This window comes from Ciona intestinalis, unplaced genomic scaffold (genome assembly GCF_000224145.3).
Source record: "Ciona intestinalis unplaced genomic scaffold, KH HT000128.1, whole genome shotgun sequence".
NCBI classification, from domain to species: domain Eukaryota; kingdom Metazoa; phylum Chordata; class Ascidiacea; order Phlebobranchia; family Cionidae; genus Ciona; species Ciona intestinalis.
The window spans coordinates 27280-44406 of NW_004190450.1; the positions used below are offsets into that span (position 1 = coordinate 27280).

General features: G+C 32.1%; 1 protein-coding gene across 3 annotated transcripts in view; it reads right to left on the minus strand.

The window, feature by feature from the left end:
• Positions 1-163: 163 nt before the first annotated feature.
• Positions 164-17127, minus strand: part of LOC100181746 (MAGUK p55 subfamily member 7) — a 24622-nt gene continuing 7658 nt past the window's right edge. For 2 of the 3 annotated variants that reach the window (XM_026838930.1, XM_009863831.3), the window contains exons 4-16: positions 16361-16480; positions 12318-12428; positions 11889-11970; positions 11470-11627; positions 8218-8358; positions 7644-7723; positions 7169-7269; positions 6555-6638; positions 6028-6222; positions 5467-5560; positions 5118-5226; positions 4411-4566; positions 164-908 (exon numbers count right to left, since the gene is read on the minus strand). In XM_026838930.1, coding sequence (XP_026694731.1) covers positions 732-908; positions 4411-4566; positions 5118-5226; positions 5467-5560; positions 6028-6222; positions 6555-6638; positions 7169-7269; positions 7644-7723; positions 8218-8358; positions 11470-11627; positions 11889-11970; positions 12318-12428; positions 16361-16480 — 1608 coding nt within the window. In that variant the 3' untranslated portion in view covers positions 164-731. The remainder of the gene's footprint in view (positions 909-4410; positions 4567-5117; positions 5227-5466; positions 5561-6027; positions 6223-6554; positions 6639-7168; positions 7270-7643; positions 7724-8217; positions 8359-11469; positions 11628-11888; positions 11971-12317; positions 12429-16360; positions 16481-17127) is intronic. The other variant, XM_026838931.1, reaches the window with a different exon arrangement.

The window sequence follows — 17127 nt, forward strand, 5'->3', positions numbered from 1 at the left end:
AAGCGAATGTTAATTTTTAAGTTGTAGTCGATAATTGGAAGTTTTGCAGAATTTCAACCCCTTTTCACATAGTTTGAGAAATCCTTATATACAGTCTTCATAAATTTTTTTCTGCAACAACACAGCGCATGCTTTAATTGTCCATATGTATGCACACAGTACAAAGAGTAACGTAGTATGTTTATTTAAAGCTCCTACGAAGCACCAAGTACAAATGTACCAAACTAACACATCAGTTTAAATTAATACAGGAAAAGCCGCAATGAACAAATACTTTCTTTGTCCTTTCAACGGCGAGTACCATGTGTATTGAAATAGCTTGTATGTTGATATACATGTGAAAAAAAAGGCACAAAACCGTGAAAAAAAACTTTTTACAAATAAAATATCGCTTTTGGTCGTTTATAAGTGAATCATGACGCAATAATGGTGCTTATGAAAGAAGCTAAAACGATAAAAAACGAAATAAAAACTAAAACATTCACGACTGAATACAGACAATGAAACTGATTTATGACGTAACAGTAAGATACGTTTGGAAGCATAATTTTCACAACGATTGGTAAATATGGAAGAAATAATTACAATTTGAATTTGACATTAATTGTTAGAAAGAAAGTAAATTCGGTCAATCAGATAATCTGTTTTCTTATTTCTGTATTAGTTACAGACAGTTTTAAAAAGTATTATAAAATTAGTCTTTTAAATAAATCAAATCAATAAAATTCTGTTTATAGAAGCCATTCAGCTGGGACCCACTGAGGGTCATTTTCAAGAAAGAAAGACATTTCTTTGAGTTGTTCGAATGCAACATCGATGTTTTCGTTTATTATCTTAGCATCAAAGAGACGACCATAATGTTCCTTCATTTTGTCTCCTCTTCGAACTAAATCAGCCAATTCCTCTTTCTAACGTATGGAATAAAAAAAAGGTTATGATTGCCATTCATACATGTAAATATATATTTCATATTTATATATATATATATACATCTGGTTTATATATAAATGCATGCAGCTTGCTTTATCCTCACGTGGCCGGAAAACACGGTCGTTGTGATACGGGTGTTCTGTTTTAGCTCACGAGTTGCCTAGTATGTTACTTTGTAGGTGATTATTTTTGTTTTTTTCTATATGGCTGATAATTTGGACAACCCATTAGGAAATACTGGGTTGGAGCAACGTGAGGTCAGGAAACAGCAATTGTATCCACCATTACGGAACTCTCAGAGCGTGAATCGCCCATACAAATGCATGGTCAGCGTATGTTTATTTAGTGCTTGCAAGCGATAAAGAGCCAGAAAACACGTATAGCGATTGTTTTAGTATTTAAAATATAGTACAACGGGGGAAGATGGAGCACTTGAGCACATACTGCCAAATATTTTCAAAATCAAAATAGATGACGTTTTTTTGGGAAACACCACGAATTAGTTCTATTATTCCTTTATTATTTGACAACAATTTAATAAAATATAATAAAACACACAAGGAGTTATTTAGTGATCCGCACAACAAGGTATATTTTACAAATTCGTAAACACACAGGATAAGATGGGACAGTTTAAAATCATTGTTAATTTTGATTAATAAGTGTATTTATAAATAGAAATATACGTAAATAACACGAAATAATACTGTACGCTTTGAAAATTAGGTTATAACATTCTTTTTCTTGCCCTACTGCTATAGTTTTTAACATGTTCTCTATACATTATATTTTTGCATAACAATTGGTATTGTTTAAACGACAATGGGTAATGTTTGAACATCAATGCATAAATATTGTATCCTACAAATGTATATGAACTTGTAATAACAGAAAATTGATTATACCTATTGTTAAAGTTTTTATTTTTGCTACAAACTGGGTATTACTACTCTGTTTTTGGCACAAGCCACTTCTTATAAATTATCACCAAGTGCAAATTACCAAACTTCGAAAATATATTTTCAAAATATTATCTTATTATTATATCAGTATCTTATAGTTGAATAACCCCTGAGGTTTAAATTACTAAATCAAAAGCAAACCTTTCAAAGTTTGGCAATGAAAACATACAAAACCACATTGTGGGGGAAGATGGGACTCTAAATTGAAATATATTTACATTAGCAGTATTCTGCAACTTGTAGTTAACCTACCGAGTTTAACAGGCTGTGCTAGTTTCTTTGCCGTGTAAACTTCATATATATAACGTTAAACCGATATTTTTATGTTGTTTTTATTCCAATTTAAAGTCATTTTGTCCACTGCCTATTTTCTTCATGCTTATATCTCAGTGTCTTTTTACAAAACTAAAACTAGTTTTATGACACAAAATCAAACTGTACGAAATAGTCAAGGTTGTTTTATGAAGCTATGAAACTAGTTTAATCGTTCGCACACGCAAACTAAAAAAATTCATTGACTTTACCATGATTTCGCGAGCATTAAAAAATAGCACCTTACTATTTCGCATTTTTTACCTGTTCAAAGTATACTGTTTCTATTTTACATTTTTTTTTAATATTTAAAAACAGTAATCAGCTTTGACGAGCGTTTTATAAAGTCGCAATGATACTGTCGAATAATTCTGTAACCTTATTTTCCTGATTATCATTAAATGGGGGTCCGTAAAAAGAAAATAAAAAAGTCTCGTCTGACAAAGTGTCCCATCTTCCCCCACCCTACTATATAAGTGTTAATATAAATCTTGTTTTATAATAAACATTCTATGGAAGAGTGTTAATATAAATCTTTCAAAGTTGGATCAGGAGAAAATTCTATAAATATGTTTTTATGACGAATATTAATATTCAGTTTTTAAAAAAATTAAATAATTGTTTTTTTGATGGGAATAACATGTCAGTGACCAACATAGACGTATGCGGAAAAAATCAAAAATTTAATATTTATATGATTAAAGTTATGACCATACTTTTTTATATTTTACATCCATCCCTCACTTTTTTAAAGAAAATAATGTTTTATATTTTAGGTATGATGTAGCGCTATAACAAATCCTAAGCTGGATCGCGAGAAAATTCTATAAATATGTTTTATGACAAATATTAATGTTCACAAGTAATTTTTTTTGAATTTTACTATTTTTAGTTTAGTACCGCTGGGGTCTAGTTAGTACAGTGTCCAAATTTTATGTTAATGGCACAAGTAGAAAGTATCAAAAATGACCGCTATATTATCTGTATTCTAGGATCACCTTGGTGCTGGAAACACCAGTATATGTTAATGTTATGCATCTTTTTTTTGTATTTTCATTTTTAAAACATGTTCTTTTAGAGTTTTGGTTGGTATACTTAATATTCTTTGTTCTATATTCTTTAACTGGTAGACTGTTCAATAAAAGTCGATTATTTATGTCAGTTTTTTTGTTAAAGTAAGTAGAAAGCCACTTTTACGCCGAGAAGTGCTTAGTTTCTGAAAAATCGCAATATTCAGACAATAAACTACACTCAACAATAATAAATGGTATGCCTTAAGATAGAGAGTCCTAATGACTGCTATGATGACGTCACAAAAAAACTGAGATAATGGAGAACAAGACTCATTGTTTTACGATCCGTTCCCTAACTTGGTCTCTACTGACTTTCAATTGGAGCAATTTCCGTTAAGTGTCTTGCCCAAGGACACATGCACGCACAATTGTAGCAGTGACGAGCCTCTAACCGATATATAAAATGAAACAGCTGTGATATAAGGACTACTGTTGCATTACAATGCAAGGATAAAGTGTCTCAATCATTCTCATTCCTGTATACAGTGTCATGCTACATAGGATATACCAGCGAAAAATTTAAGATTAGTGTATTAATAGAAATGTGAAAACGTGATCTAAAGGTTCTACCAAAATTTAAAAAATATGTGTCATTACTACAAATCCAATGGAGTAAAAAAATTAGCCATACGAAAATGCATGGGATTTCCGATAAGAAAAAAATGTCAGTCTACTTTGTTAGTTTCTAGTTCCTAAGCTGCTGAGAAAATTTCCCAAAAAACCCAAACTGAAGTCTATATTTCATATTCTTTTTATAAATTCAGAAGGACAAGCATTCGCTAATCTGCTATACCAAATTCGAAATCTTTTTGGATTATTCTTTTGTAGTTTAGAAACAGGAAACAATCAAATTTTAGAGCCGTTTTTTTCTAATGGAAAACCTCAAGCATTGTTGCATGACCGTATTTGTTTTTTAATCCAACAAGTTTTTTTTCGTGCGATTTTTTCTGAAGCTGTTTTGAAAATGGATACTTTAACGGTACATCACATTTCAGCACCTATTCATATACAGTTTTTATTTTTAGATGGTACGCCCACTTAAAGTGCTCGCCAAAAGTCTTTAATTTACAATGCTGGTATTAAGTAGCCATTCCTCATGCCAGAATAAAAAAGTGACATTTATAAAAACTCACAGAAAAAGGCAAACTTCTATTGCGATCAATTGTAAGTTTTGCTCTCACATTGGAAGCCAAATCACCAGGAATATTCAAATCCATCTGATCCAATGGTGGAGGTTGAATGAAGATGATAAAAGGTTTCAATTCCTTTGTTCGAAGCACACTCAGTGCCTGTTGATAATAAGAAATTTATTTATATATGGGTGAAATATGATGGTAATGTGATACAGATACAACAGAAACAATTGTTAAAAAACATATCACAGCTTTTTCCGCAATAAATATCTATAATTAATTTTTTACCTATTTGTTCTGCTGGTACATAATATGTAAGAACTGGTATGTGACAGGTTATTTGTTAAGATTATTTTTTAAAGTAAAACCCCTTTCTAAAATCTCTTCTGCAAATATAGGACTAGCAAATAAGTAAAATAAAGCAATACAAATAAACTGAGTTTAGATTTAGATAAATGTGTGCTAAGAAACTAATTATTATTAACAATACATAGAAGGTTTCAGCATGTATAGTGTTAAACTAAAAACTTTTGTTTTAAAACTTTAATGTTAAACTGGTCTACTTTTAAGTGTGCTGTAACTCTAATCAGTTGAGAACTGTCAAAATGTGTTCAGTATTCTATATCAGACTATATGGTTCAGGTTCGGTAGCAAGGCCTGGGATTTAGATCAGAATTGTTGACCCATTACACCAAAAGAACACTCACTTGTGGGTAAGGAGTGAGAACACAGACTTGATGGTTTTGAATGACACTTCGAACTGCTGATAAACTTGTTCCATACAAGTTACCTTTATATTCACCATACTCAAGAAACCTATAGGAATTAGGAAACAATAGAGCGGAGATTTTAAACTTTGTCATAGGATTTGCTTCATAAGTTATGCTGGTTTAATAAACCATGAGTATAAATATTTTTTCTATTCTGTAAGGGTGTGGTTCTTGAATGAGACACACCATGGAATCTGGAAATTAGACCAGACTTAACCTATTAAACCCAACATCAAGATGCTTCCGACATTTTTATTGTAGTGTTTATCAAACAAACTTGACATACAAATTATCTCTGATTCCTGTTTCCATATACTCGCGTGTAACGAAGTGATAATCTCTGCCATCCACCTCGGACATCTGTTTACCACGCGATGTGTCTGAAACAGTATGTGCAATTATTAAATACATTATGACCAGAGGCGCCTCAATTTAAAAAATGGCCGCTGCGTGTAAGAAAGTTGATTTCGTATTATTAGGATTTTTTCTATTTAAAATTCCTCGCTGCTACCACTGGATGTATGTTACTTGGGCAAGACTGTCATTGCCCGTCACGTGAGTGTAAATAAGCTACATTCATTTATTCACACACACGAACTCTAATGGTGGTGTGACAACTCATAAATTTTACAAATCTGAATCTTAAAGATTAGGAAACTGAAAATTGTAAAACCGACTTAAGTATGAACCTATATACTGCAAAAACGAATTTTTGGGGAATATTACAAAATTAAAAAAAACATTCACAAATAAAAACAATGCAAAAACATAAAAACACAGTCACATTCCTACATATCCTGATCAAATTGTCACACACTCTTACATACACAATTTGTAAAGCACTCACGTGGTACAGGTACTCCATAATGGGTGGGGTTTGAATCAATCAGTCGATCTTTCAATTCGTTTCTCCCAACCCCCTGTGGCCCCACCAGGATAATGGGGCGATAAATTGAGGGTTGGGGATTTATCCCGCTTTGGCGGGGTAAAAGCTGGGAAACCACCTCATAAGGGGGGAAAGATGGCGGCTCAAACTTACTTCCTAAAAAATAGAATGTAAATCAGAAAACGTCTGCGATAATACTGGACTCAAAAAAGATTAAAATTTAAAAAGTGTAATGAAATTAAAAGAGTAAAACTTAAAAAATAATTTAGAAAAAATAAATAAACCAATAGTAAAGTCAAGCATTTCTGATGCCGGTTTCTTGTTTGTGCAAATCATCGCATTTTTTCTATTCTTTTGGTTTTGCTTACTTGATTTAAATAAAAGTTACTGATACGTTTCTGTTGTTTTGCTGAATTGGCCATAATACCAACAAGATAAAAATTAAAAGAAACAGTAGTCCAGATGATTACTCTGCCCAAAACAGTTACCTTCCGATTTATTTGGAGGTGTGGGTCCTGTAACTGGATGCGGGGAATTCCTCTTTCTTCGAAAACTAGCACGGATCACAGACCCTGCTCATAATTGTTCATTTGAAAATATTAGTTCAATTAACTATTTTATAATGTCTACTTTAATATAATAGTTCGTGACCAAACAAAATAATGGTTTCTGACTACACGAAATACAAATATATACGATATAAAATATTAATTTTGATGTGCTATACAAGATCCCATCATCAGGATAACGTCCTGTTGCGAAACACAGCTTAATGCTGTACTATGACCAACAAAAGCTGCAATAACAAACTTCAATTGCTGCAAAACTGCCATCAATATTAAAATAAATCATAGTCCGCATGTGTAAGATTGAGGTTATCAGAATTAAAAGAACAATAATGAATACAAGAAAATCCCTGGCGACAACAGGTTTTTTGGAGGTTTTGAGAATTCTAATTTTGGTGTGGGATGCTAATAATCTACCAAAACAGGCAAATACTAATAAAATAAGAAAAACAAACCAAAAAATCTCCATACTACTTTTTTGTTTTTTGGTTAGCACTAAAAGTGTGAAGATATACCTAGACATGATTATCACTTACATGCTGTCTTCCTGTCATTGCTCATTAAACTCAGATTGCTTCCTTTGATAGATGGAGATGGTGTGTTCTTACAGTTACTTTGTTTTTTTAATTTTTCTCTCCTGAGAAACCAAAGGCAATAAGATTCGATGGCAATATAGAGTTGTGAAGTGCATATGTATTATGGTGCCATGGTGTCAAATGCATTTTTCTTAAATAAAGCCTTCCCTATGTGGGAAACAAATCAATCATGCTGGGTATTAAGATGCAATGATATTAACGAAAATAAAGAGTGCAACACCTTCTGAAAGGATAAAGATATAGACCAGAGTTACCAGAGTTGGCTTATCATACCAAATACCTAAGTCGACTTTAAAACCTTCTACAACAAAATACACATATTTTACTCTAATTCGGTACAAAATACGTTAAAAATGCATGTATTTGTGGATTGTTTCAGTACAAATAGACACACTCGCATTACCCATATTATTACCTGGTTTGGAGTTTTATACTCGGAATAAGTCCAGCACGTCCAATGCTCTGATTGGAGGATTCAAAATTACTTGAACAAATCTAACAAATACACAACACTTGTATTAAGCAACACCCAGGATATCTTACAGTGGTGGTTAAAGTGATTGCATCATGGCCAAAGGATAGCAGGGTTGAAGCTCGGTGCTGCCACCCAAACAAGTAGATATGTGAACCCTTGCAAAAGCATTTGCTTTAATCTAGTAGTCCCAATAAGTTGTCCAAAAAAAAGACCAGTATTTCCGTATTAAATTTTTAGGTGAAAAATTTTTTAAAATTTAAAAATATTAAAACTAGTGTACCAAAAAAAGTAAAATTTAAATTACATTATGATATAGCCTATGAATTCTGCGATTTGCATCACTTGGATTGGGGAACTGTCCCCTAATAATCACAAGAGTTGCCAGTGTTTACATATCTGATTTTTTGATAAAAGCAAAATGCCAAAATTCTGAACCTTTTAATAAAAACTGGTGTAATAATTATAGGATTTTGAATTATAGTTTTATATATAACATATAACAAACGTAACAAGCCTTGGTAGCTTGCCACCATGAACCATCATCCTTAGACACAACACGTAAGATATCTCCCGGGTAAAATGCAAGGCCAGCTTCCTTACATGGAATCAATGAATCAGATTTAGGTAGAAAAGTGAAACGGGGTCGTAAAAACATCTGGGGTGAAAAACATTGTTATTTTAGTTGGTGCTACTCTTACTGTTAAATTATATATAATGATGTCTTATTCCAAATTATGACAGATAAAGTATCTTATCTGAGATAACCATAGACTTCAAACTTGGGGGTGGCAGGGTAAGTAGGTCCATAGATGCCGATTTTTTAAAAAAAGTTCTAGAAGAAACCGAAATAATAGCAGACGATTACTGTATATAGTATCTCTATTTCGCTACTGTTAGCATTGTTCTCGTTACGTTAGCATTGAAAACATTTTGACACAATCGTAACTATTATCTATTACTATTTAACACCGTAACTATTACTAACTAACACCACAGGAAGAGCAATTTCACTGTACAATGTCCTTCACTGCATATATTAGTTAGCAACTGATATGTTTGATTTGTTTTATTTTATAGGAATCCACGTCTAACTATCTCTGCCTCCCATGCATTTTATAAAGTTTGCTGACTATGCAGATTAGTAGAAAACATATTATTCTTGTTATACAACTCATACTAGATAGCTATATTAAACTAAAGGTCAACTCTTTAATGATGAACAATTGAACAGACATATATAGACACGTAGTTGTTATTTTCCCCATTGAGGTTTAGTCGCAACAATGCAACATCACATAGAACAATGATTCATATATATAAATGACATCATTGTTACATAACGCCTAACGGCAATCCTGTTGACGGTGGCCAGTGAAAACTTTGGCCTGAAAATATTCCTTAGGTTTTCCTGATAACCGCTGTATAAGTTTTTTAGAAAAAAGTTGCGATTGTATAGAAAATAAACTTCTAAAAAGCGCAAAAAACATTGTGCGTCATCATATTTTCCATAAGAGCTATCTTAAATTTAAAAAAGGTTAGATTAGAATTAGATAATTACGTGACAAAGTGCTGAGTGCATATTACAACTTTTCAAATTATGCAATTTGTTAGTGGTTGAGGTTTACACTTGCACCGTTAAAAACATCGCATTTAGCATTGTTTACTTTTGATCAACTAAGACAAAATTTAGTTTGTATAATATACAGCATATTTCTTTAAGCAAATTTTACAATGTAAAGAAATCTGTTTAAGCAATAGTGTTGGTAAGTAAGAGGAGCATACCAACCAAAAATGAAAATTTGTATATGGATAGAGCATAGAGACACTCAAATGAGATCTAAACGTACCATAAAAGTTCCCTAAAACAATACAGCTTTAAAAAAAACTCGTAAAAAAAACGCGTAAAAAAAACGCGTAAAAAAACGCGTAAAAAACGCTGGAGTAAAACAAATTTGGCTGTTTCGACAATGCCTGGTATTTCTCATTACAAGAATAGGCACTAAACTTTGACTGATTCTAATGTCTAAACTACTGAAAAAAAATAATTTTTTTTTTTGAATTAGTATAATGAAGGCTTCTTCTTTGTATATATACAAAAAAAAATTAAAAATGTAAACTTTATTATGTTTTAATTTTTCGATTAAACCGAGCTAGATACCAGAATATGCTGACTCTGCAATATTTCAAACCTAATAATCAACATGAACAACTGACTTTTATATAAATAAAATGATACAGCAGGTACCATAGAGACAGAATAAAGATTTTAATATAAAAAATGTAAAAAAATAACTAAAAAAGTGCTGGGAATAAAATTTGAAAATTCTCTAGCATCTTAGGAACTAGAAACGAACAAAGTTGAGTGATTATTTTTCTTATAGGAAATCCCATGCCTTGTGCCACAGCCATTTTTTTACTTCAGCGGTTCAATTTTACGCCAGCGGTTGACGCCGTTTTGACGCCGTTTTTTCATATTTTTTGTATTTTTAAACGAAAGTTGTATTTTCGTATTTTAAAACTTTAATGGTAACTTTAGAATTGGATCACATTTGAGCATTCCTATCAAAACGCAAATTTTGATTTTTTGTGGCATCCCCAAAATATGCGTATTAAACTAATCTGATAGTAGGTAGCACTTGCTTATTATAGGGTGATATGTAGAAAGTATAATCAGTGATTCTCAGCTTAGCATAAATCGTCTTTTCTGTACTTGTGATATAACAGTGGACAAGAGAATTTCTCTCAAAAATTATTTAACAAAGAAGGCAATTCTCAGTAAAATTAGTGACAAAATGTTTAATAATTTTGTCATTGTTTTTATACCTTTAACAGAATAGTAATCAATACAAACAGTATAAATAATATGGAAAGAGTAGCAGCAAGTCGGAGTAATTACCAAACTTCTGCGAACCGAAATCCGTATTTTTTAAAAGGGCCCAGATTCTGTTACAACCTATAAAAACAATTCAACACAATCGTTTTCACCTGGATTTGCAGAAATTACTCTTATGTCGCCTTACCAACTTTGAAGACTCACAATTTGCCTTGCCAGACACTCTTTAACAACCGATTTCGCTGTTTAAGTTTTTGATGATGGTGGATAATCAAAAATAGATAATCAACATTATACATTCTGCATAGCATTTAAATCATTGCTATGACGACAAGAAAATTTGAACAATGATCAAAGTTGATTATACTTTCTGCATACCACCTCTAGTCTATTCCGGCCAAAAATTCTCGGGCTGACGGTTTTTGTCAGTGTTAACGCATAAAGTATAATGTGAAACCTGATATGAAAATTCGCCAGCACCGACCCAGAAATACTTAGTGGGACACACACACAATATTTCTATTTCGTGGTTTTTTTTTAACCAAGGTTACTATGTTAGTGTAAATAACTCATGTGTGTTGGTAAAATTAATGCTATCCTATAAATAGGAAAAGAATCGAAGTTCTAGAGATTAGAAATAAAAGTTTCTAGACTCTCTCCAGTGGCATGTGTAATAACAATCGTCGGTGTAACATACTAAAAATATGTTTTAGCAACTAAGTTTTAAAAATAAAAAGTCTAACCCTGCAGATACAGGTCCACAAAACAAGCAATGCCAAATTAAATTACATTTACCAAACTAATTAAGGAGGTTTTCTATGTTTTGACTACTGATTGGGCATTTCAGAAATGGTAATTATTGGTAACATAATTTGTTCAAAAACTATAAACGTTACACTTGCTTGTACTGTACACAGGATAAATAATATGTACCTCTTCTGCTCTTGGTTGAGCTGATATTTCCCCCGGTATCAATTTGAATGTGAGGGGCCCAGAAAAGCCAGCAAGAAGTTGAATTAATTCTTCTGGTTTTTTACCTTGGGCTGATACACCATTCACCTCAACGATGATATCATTCACATGAATTAACCCTTAGATATGAATCAATCAGTCATGCGTGTGAAGAGTTAAATTATATTTACAACTTTTAACCATATACAAGTTCTTTACTAAATTAAACACATTAACAAGATACAAAGGATTAAAAAATATTTGCAGAAATTTAAAAATTTCAGTTTTGAACTATAGTAGAACATGTGTATTCTTAAATACGCATAACCACTAACTGCATGAACAAAATATTCTTAATGTGTAATATATAAAAAAATAATGTTAAGCAGCAGTTTACTTACCACTCCTATCAGCAGCTCCTCCTTTTAATATTCTTGCAACAACAATATTACCTGATATATCATCTGTTGCGATGGTAGCACCCTAGTGTGTAAAAATAAATCCCTTAATAGTTTGCATGGATAAGTTTAGCCAAGTTTAAAGCTACCCACATTGAAATAAGGATACCTTTAACTAACTATCTTTCCAGCGAAATGCATATTTACCGATAAATTAAGAATTAGAATGTAGCAATTAAACTAAAGATAAAAAATGCATTTGGTGAAAAAACCTATTGTTTTAAAAATACATCATTCCTGTTCATACTAATACTAATCCAATTTGGACATTATTAATATCAATTCTGAAAGTACCATTATTGAGGATGTTTGTCACCTTATAATGATGGTAAATAATTATATACTGAATGTAACTTCTTAACTTCAACATACCAACGGTTCATCACTTTTGACGAGTCGAACAACTTTCATGGATTCTTCACTTGATTTCACTTCATCATAATTATCATCAACAATCTCAGTTAATCTTGGTTCATCATATTCCTGAATAAGGTTTATCCATGATCAATCATGTTTTTTAAGAATAATCACTCTTAATAATTAAAATTTAATGTTTAAACGCAATCAACATAACTGTGCACTTAAGATCAACCTTTCTTTTTGTGAAGGCACAGGTGGAACAACTCTATGCCTTATTAAAGGCCAAACATAAAGTCTGATATGGTATTTTAGTTTGGTTTGCTGCACCAAAACATGACTTGCCTTGGCTTATGCACTTTACTACCCCAAACAAAGTTTCCTTTCTATAGTGCTCTCGTTTTTTCTAACTTATTAGGGGGAAATTATGAATTTATCCTACAGAAGCTTTTTATAAAACTTCCAAGAGAGTAAAGAAGTTGTCTGAATCAGATACTTTAGCAGCAAACAAAGGACCATGGCCTTGTTTTCCACTAAAAATCATGGATTTATGGTTTGCACAGAAAGTGTCTGAAATACACAAATTGCTTATTGCATATAATTCACCTTAATAAAATATAAAATAATAAATATTGAATAAAACATAAAATAGTTTGAACAGAATGAACACAAAAGCTTTTCCCCGATTTTACTTTGAGTTATCTGGTATACCCAATGTACTCCATAGCAAAATAAGTGATATACTCAATTTACTCTTACTTTTCAATCAGTTGTTACAAAAAATGGACTTAACATAGAACAATGAAGTTTAATAGGGCACTCAATTTTAAGTTTACATTTAAACAAATGTTTTAGATTACCAAATATCTTTGTCGGAAAATTTAGTAACTGTTATCGCAAGATATATTTGTAAATATGTTTAGTTAACTTTAAGTTCGAACCTAGTTTGTTACCTGCATTTGATTTACCGTTAATCGTATGTAAGTTCAATGAAGCGTGTATTTGTGTTCGTGCGTGTAAGTTTAGTGTACGTGCCCTAACCAATCAGCGCCGCCCGCATCACTCGCGGGTTTGGCTTATTTCCTTGCTTTCCTATACGTCCTTTAGTTGTAGTTGCTTGCATTGACTTTGAGTTTAGTTTGTACGTTTAGTTTTACAGCCAGCCTTATATATTCGCTTTAAGTTTATCGTTTCACCAATTATTCTTCCCTATTCCAGATGTATAAGTTACTATAATCCTAAATGATGGTATCATATTATTAGCCGCAAACAATTTGTAAGTACTTTGTTGTTCCTTAAAGTTGCGTTATTTAATCGTTCTTATTTGTTATACAGAAAACCATCACCAATAAAAGAATAATAATTGCCATAGAAGCTTGGCGGTTATAGTAACTACTCAAAAGTAGTGAAATAATAAACATAGAACGCTTTTCAGTAAAACAAATGCAAAAACTTAATGCACCTATACCCCTATTCATGAATAATAGCATTTATTCATAGGAATGATGGTTTAATATGCCACGTTTTTAATCGGGAGTTTACTTAAAATAGGATTCTTACTAACTCGTTACAGATACTTTTTTTAAATAGGTTATTTGATACGCCAGTGTCAATAAATAAACAGTTGTTGCCAAACATATTACGAATATAAAAACGTCCTTTGGTAATATATTGCCATGCAGGTGCCTTTTTGGGCAGTTCAATTAAGGACACTGGTTTAAAGTAAAGCAATATTTATGAGCACTTGTTTACCAATTAACATTCATATGTGCATTGATTAAGAAAAAAAACAAGTAACAACAGCCTTGATGCGGTTATGACAGGGTTAATAACAATAAGTGACTAGGCCAGTATTATTGAACATATGAATTTGTAATTATTTGATTCTTAACAGTTATAAACTATACGTCATGTAATATAACAATACAATTCGTGCACAACAGTAGATTAAATGTAATGCAATAAATTCATTGTTACTGACAATTATTATTCATGAAGTTATATGAAGTCAATGTCATACATGTTTTAAAAATTCCAAATAATCAGTATTTAGGAAAGGCTAGCCTAGAAGAATTCTTGAACGAAAAATTAATCAAGAGTTTAAATAGAAGAATGTGACAGTATCACATTTCATTATTTAGTTAAAACGCTTTGGACTGTACTTTTTGAGATTCAATCATGTTTCGCAGTTTTTTTTTGTAAAATATTTATTTCCTTGCTATGTTTAACAAAGAATCACTTTTTGATGATGTCATCAAAATCCTGATGACAACACAATGAACTTTTCAATATTAAATAACAAATATTTCAAGAATAAACAGAAATATCTAAAAATTGCACTGCAAACTTGATCAGTATCAAATTACTTTACTTTTGATGTATATTACAGACAGGCGACACACTCCAACCAATTTTTAAAACTACAATTATTTAATGCACATCCACCGCACTTAATGTTACAATTTCGACAGCGACAATTACCACATTACTTCGTAAAGCAGTGGTTCTTAAACTGAGGGACGTGCCCCCCCAGGGAGGGCGTGTAACACTAGGAAAGGGGGGCGCGAAAAACTATAAAATAAAGTGTTATTACATTGGTGTTCAAAATGATAAAATACAGCGCACGTAAAAGGTAAATTAAAAAAGCAAACATTTAAGCCTGTTTTTAAACCTCCTACACATGCTAAATGATGAGGTGTCAATCCCTATTATAATCGCCGTGTGAATTGCTATTATGTCATAATTAATTGCCAGGCAAAACAATCGCTATTATGATACAATGAATATGAATCCCTACTATTTCGTAACAAACAGTCGACCTGTCTAAGAAAAACAAGGTAAGTATAAGGCTAAACTACGACGCAATCGTAAACCGAATGGTTATTTGATTTCACTTTTGCCTTGATCGCGATGATGTGTTTTACGCAATAATACAGATACAGTCAACCAAAGGGGCGCAGTTTAAAGCATGTCCAATATGTCAGGTTTGGCTGTGGTGGATCATGGCAGAAATTACTAAACACCACTGCGCTAGTTTAACAAAAAAGGGGGGCGCAAGTTCGTTAAGATCCTCATTGGGGGGACAAGCTTTAAAAAGTTTAAGAACCCCTGTCGTAAAGAAATGTGTCAAAATTTGACTTCCATTTGCGCAGTTATAATTTATTTAAACATAACATCCTATTGTTTGTGAATACAGTATTTGAAAAATCACACCAATTTTCTCCTGCCTCGATTGACCAATCAGAACCAAAGGAATCGTGGAACAATTAGCATTATTGCCTGTGCTAGACCAGGCAATCACACAATATACATGGCAGTATAGGAGGTATTATAGCAATGTTTTCTCTTTTTCTTTACTGGATTGGAAAAAAGACATGTGCGTGCCGGACTCCTGACCACAAGCCGCTATAACAAGTCGGGCTTTCGTGTGCCGTTAGTGTTAAAGTAACATTGGGAACTAACTAGCAATCATAAACAAGGAAGAAACCGTAGCTTATAATTGCGCTACCCATAAAAAGAGTCTGGACCACACTCTTACAAGTTGGTTTTAAATGAAAATATACACATAAAAACTATCTGTTTAATTATTTTTGAATTATTACTTGTGGGCACTATGACATAAATAACAAATGTATATATATATCGTGGCACAGTAAATATAAAAAATGTATATATTGTAGCACAAAATGTATATATTCTAGCACATGGTTACCACGCATGCCTCTAACCAATGGGTTGTCTGAAACACTGAAATTTTTAGCCATACATTAAAAAAAACAATCACCAACCAAGTAACATTTGTGGGAACTCGTGAGGTGACACGAGGTGTATAACACAAAAAAGTTATATTCATGATTTATTTATTCATTTAAAGTTAGGTAAAGTAACATGCCCGGCATAGGTTTTTTCAGCTATGTGGTAAAGAATGTAAAATACACTTTTAATTGTGACCAACCATAATTTACATTGCATATGTACCACATAGCTGAAGCTGAGTAATTATAGTTTACACAGGTGTACCAAACCACTACTTATGAGAAAATTTAAATTGTCCTTACCTTATTAGCTACTTTATCATGACAAGATAAAAGAGATAACAAATAAGGTGATGTCTCCAACATTTTCGAAAGGGAACCGAGAACATCATTGCTTGGGTGAGATACATGAAGTTTATGGATCTATTTAAAAATAATTTTTAAAAAATAAGTGGAATTATGATAACTATAATAAATTTTGCGAATCTGAACCTGGTCTGGCTTATAGAGTTGAACGATTCTTGTGTTAAGTAATGCAGTAAGAAACTGAGGCTACAAGTGAGGATGTTATTTGAATAATAGACTGACGATTCCATTTAGGCGCAATATATATAGTAAATTATATATACATATAGATATATCTTCATATTGTGTAATATATTCCATAGCTGTGAAGCCAGTGATAATGACAAAACATAATCTATGAAATAAAACAAATGTGCAATAGTGCAAATTCTTGGCAAGTTATAACATAAAATTTAAATTATGTTTTGTGACATCAGTCACATCACAGGAATTTACTTAATGCCAATGCATTGTTAGAGTCTCTTGTTATTTTTACACTACTAAATGACAAAAAATGCTTTAACTTTGAGAAAACACTTTCTTTACAATTTAAAAAAAGTTTATTGCAACTGTAGGCTACTGAAGTAATTTACACATTTTGGCTAACACCTAAAGCAAAGGTTGGCAACCTGACCCGCCCACGCACTGTTTTGTAAATTTCCTTACACACGACCCCGTTTGAACAATTTATTGCTTATGAGCTTCAGCGTACAGCAAGGAGTCTT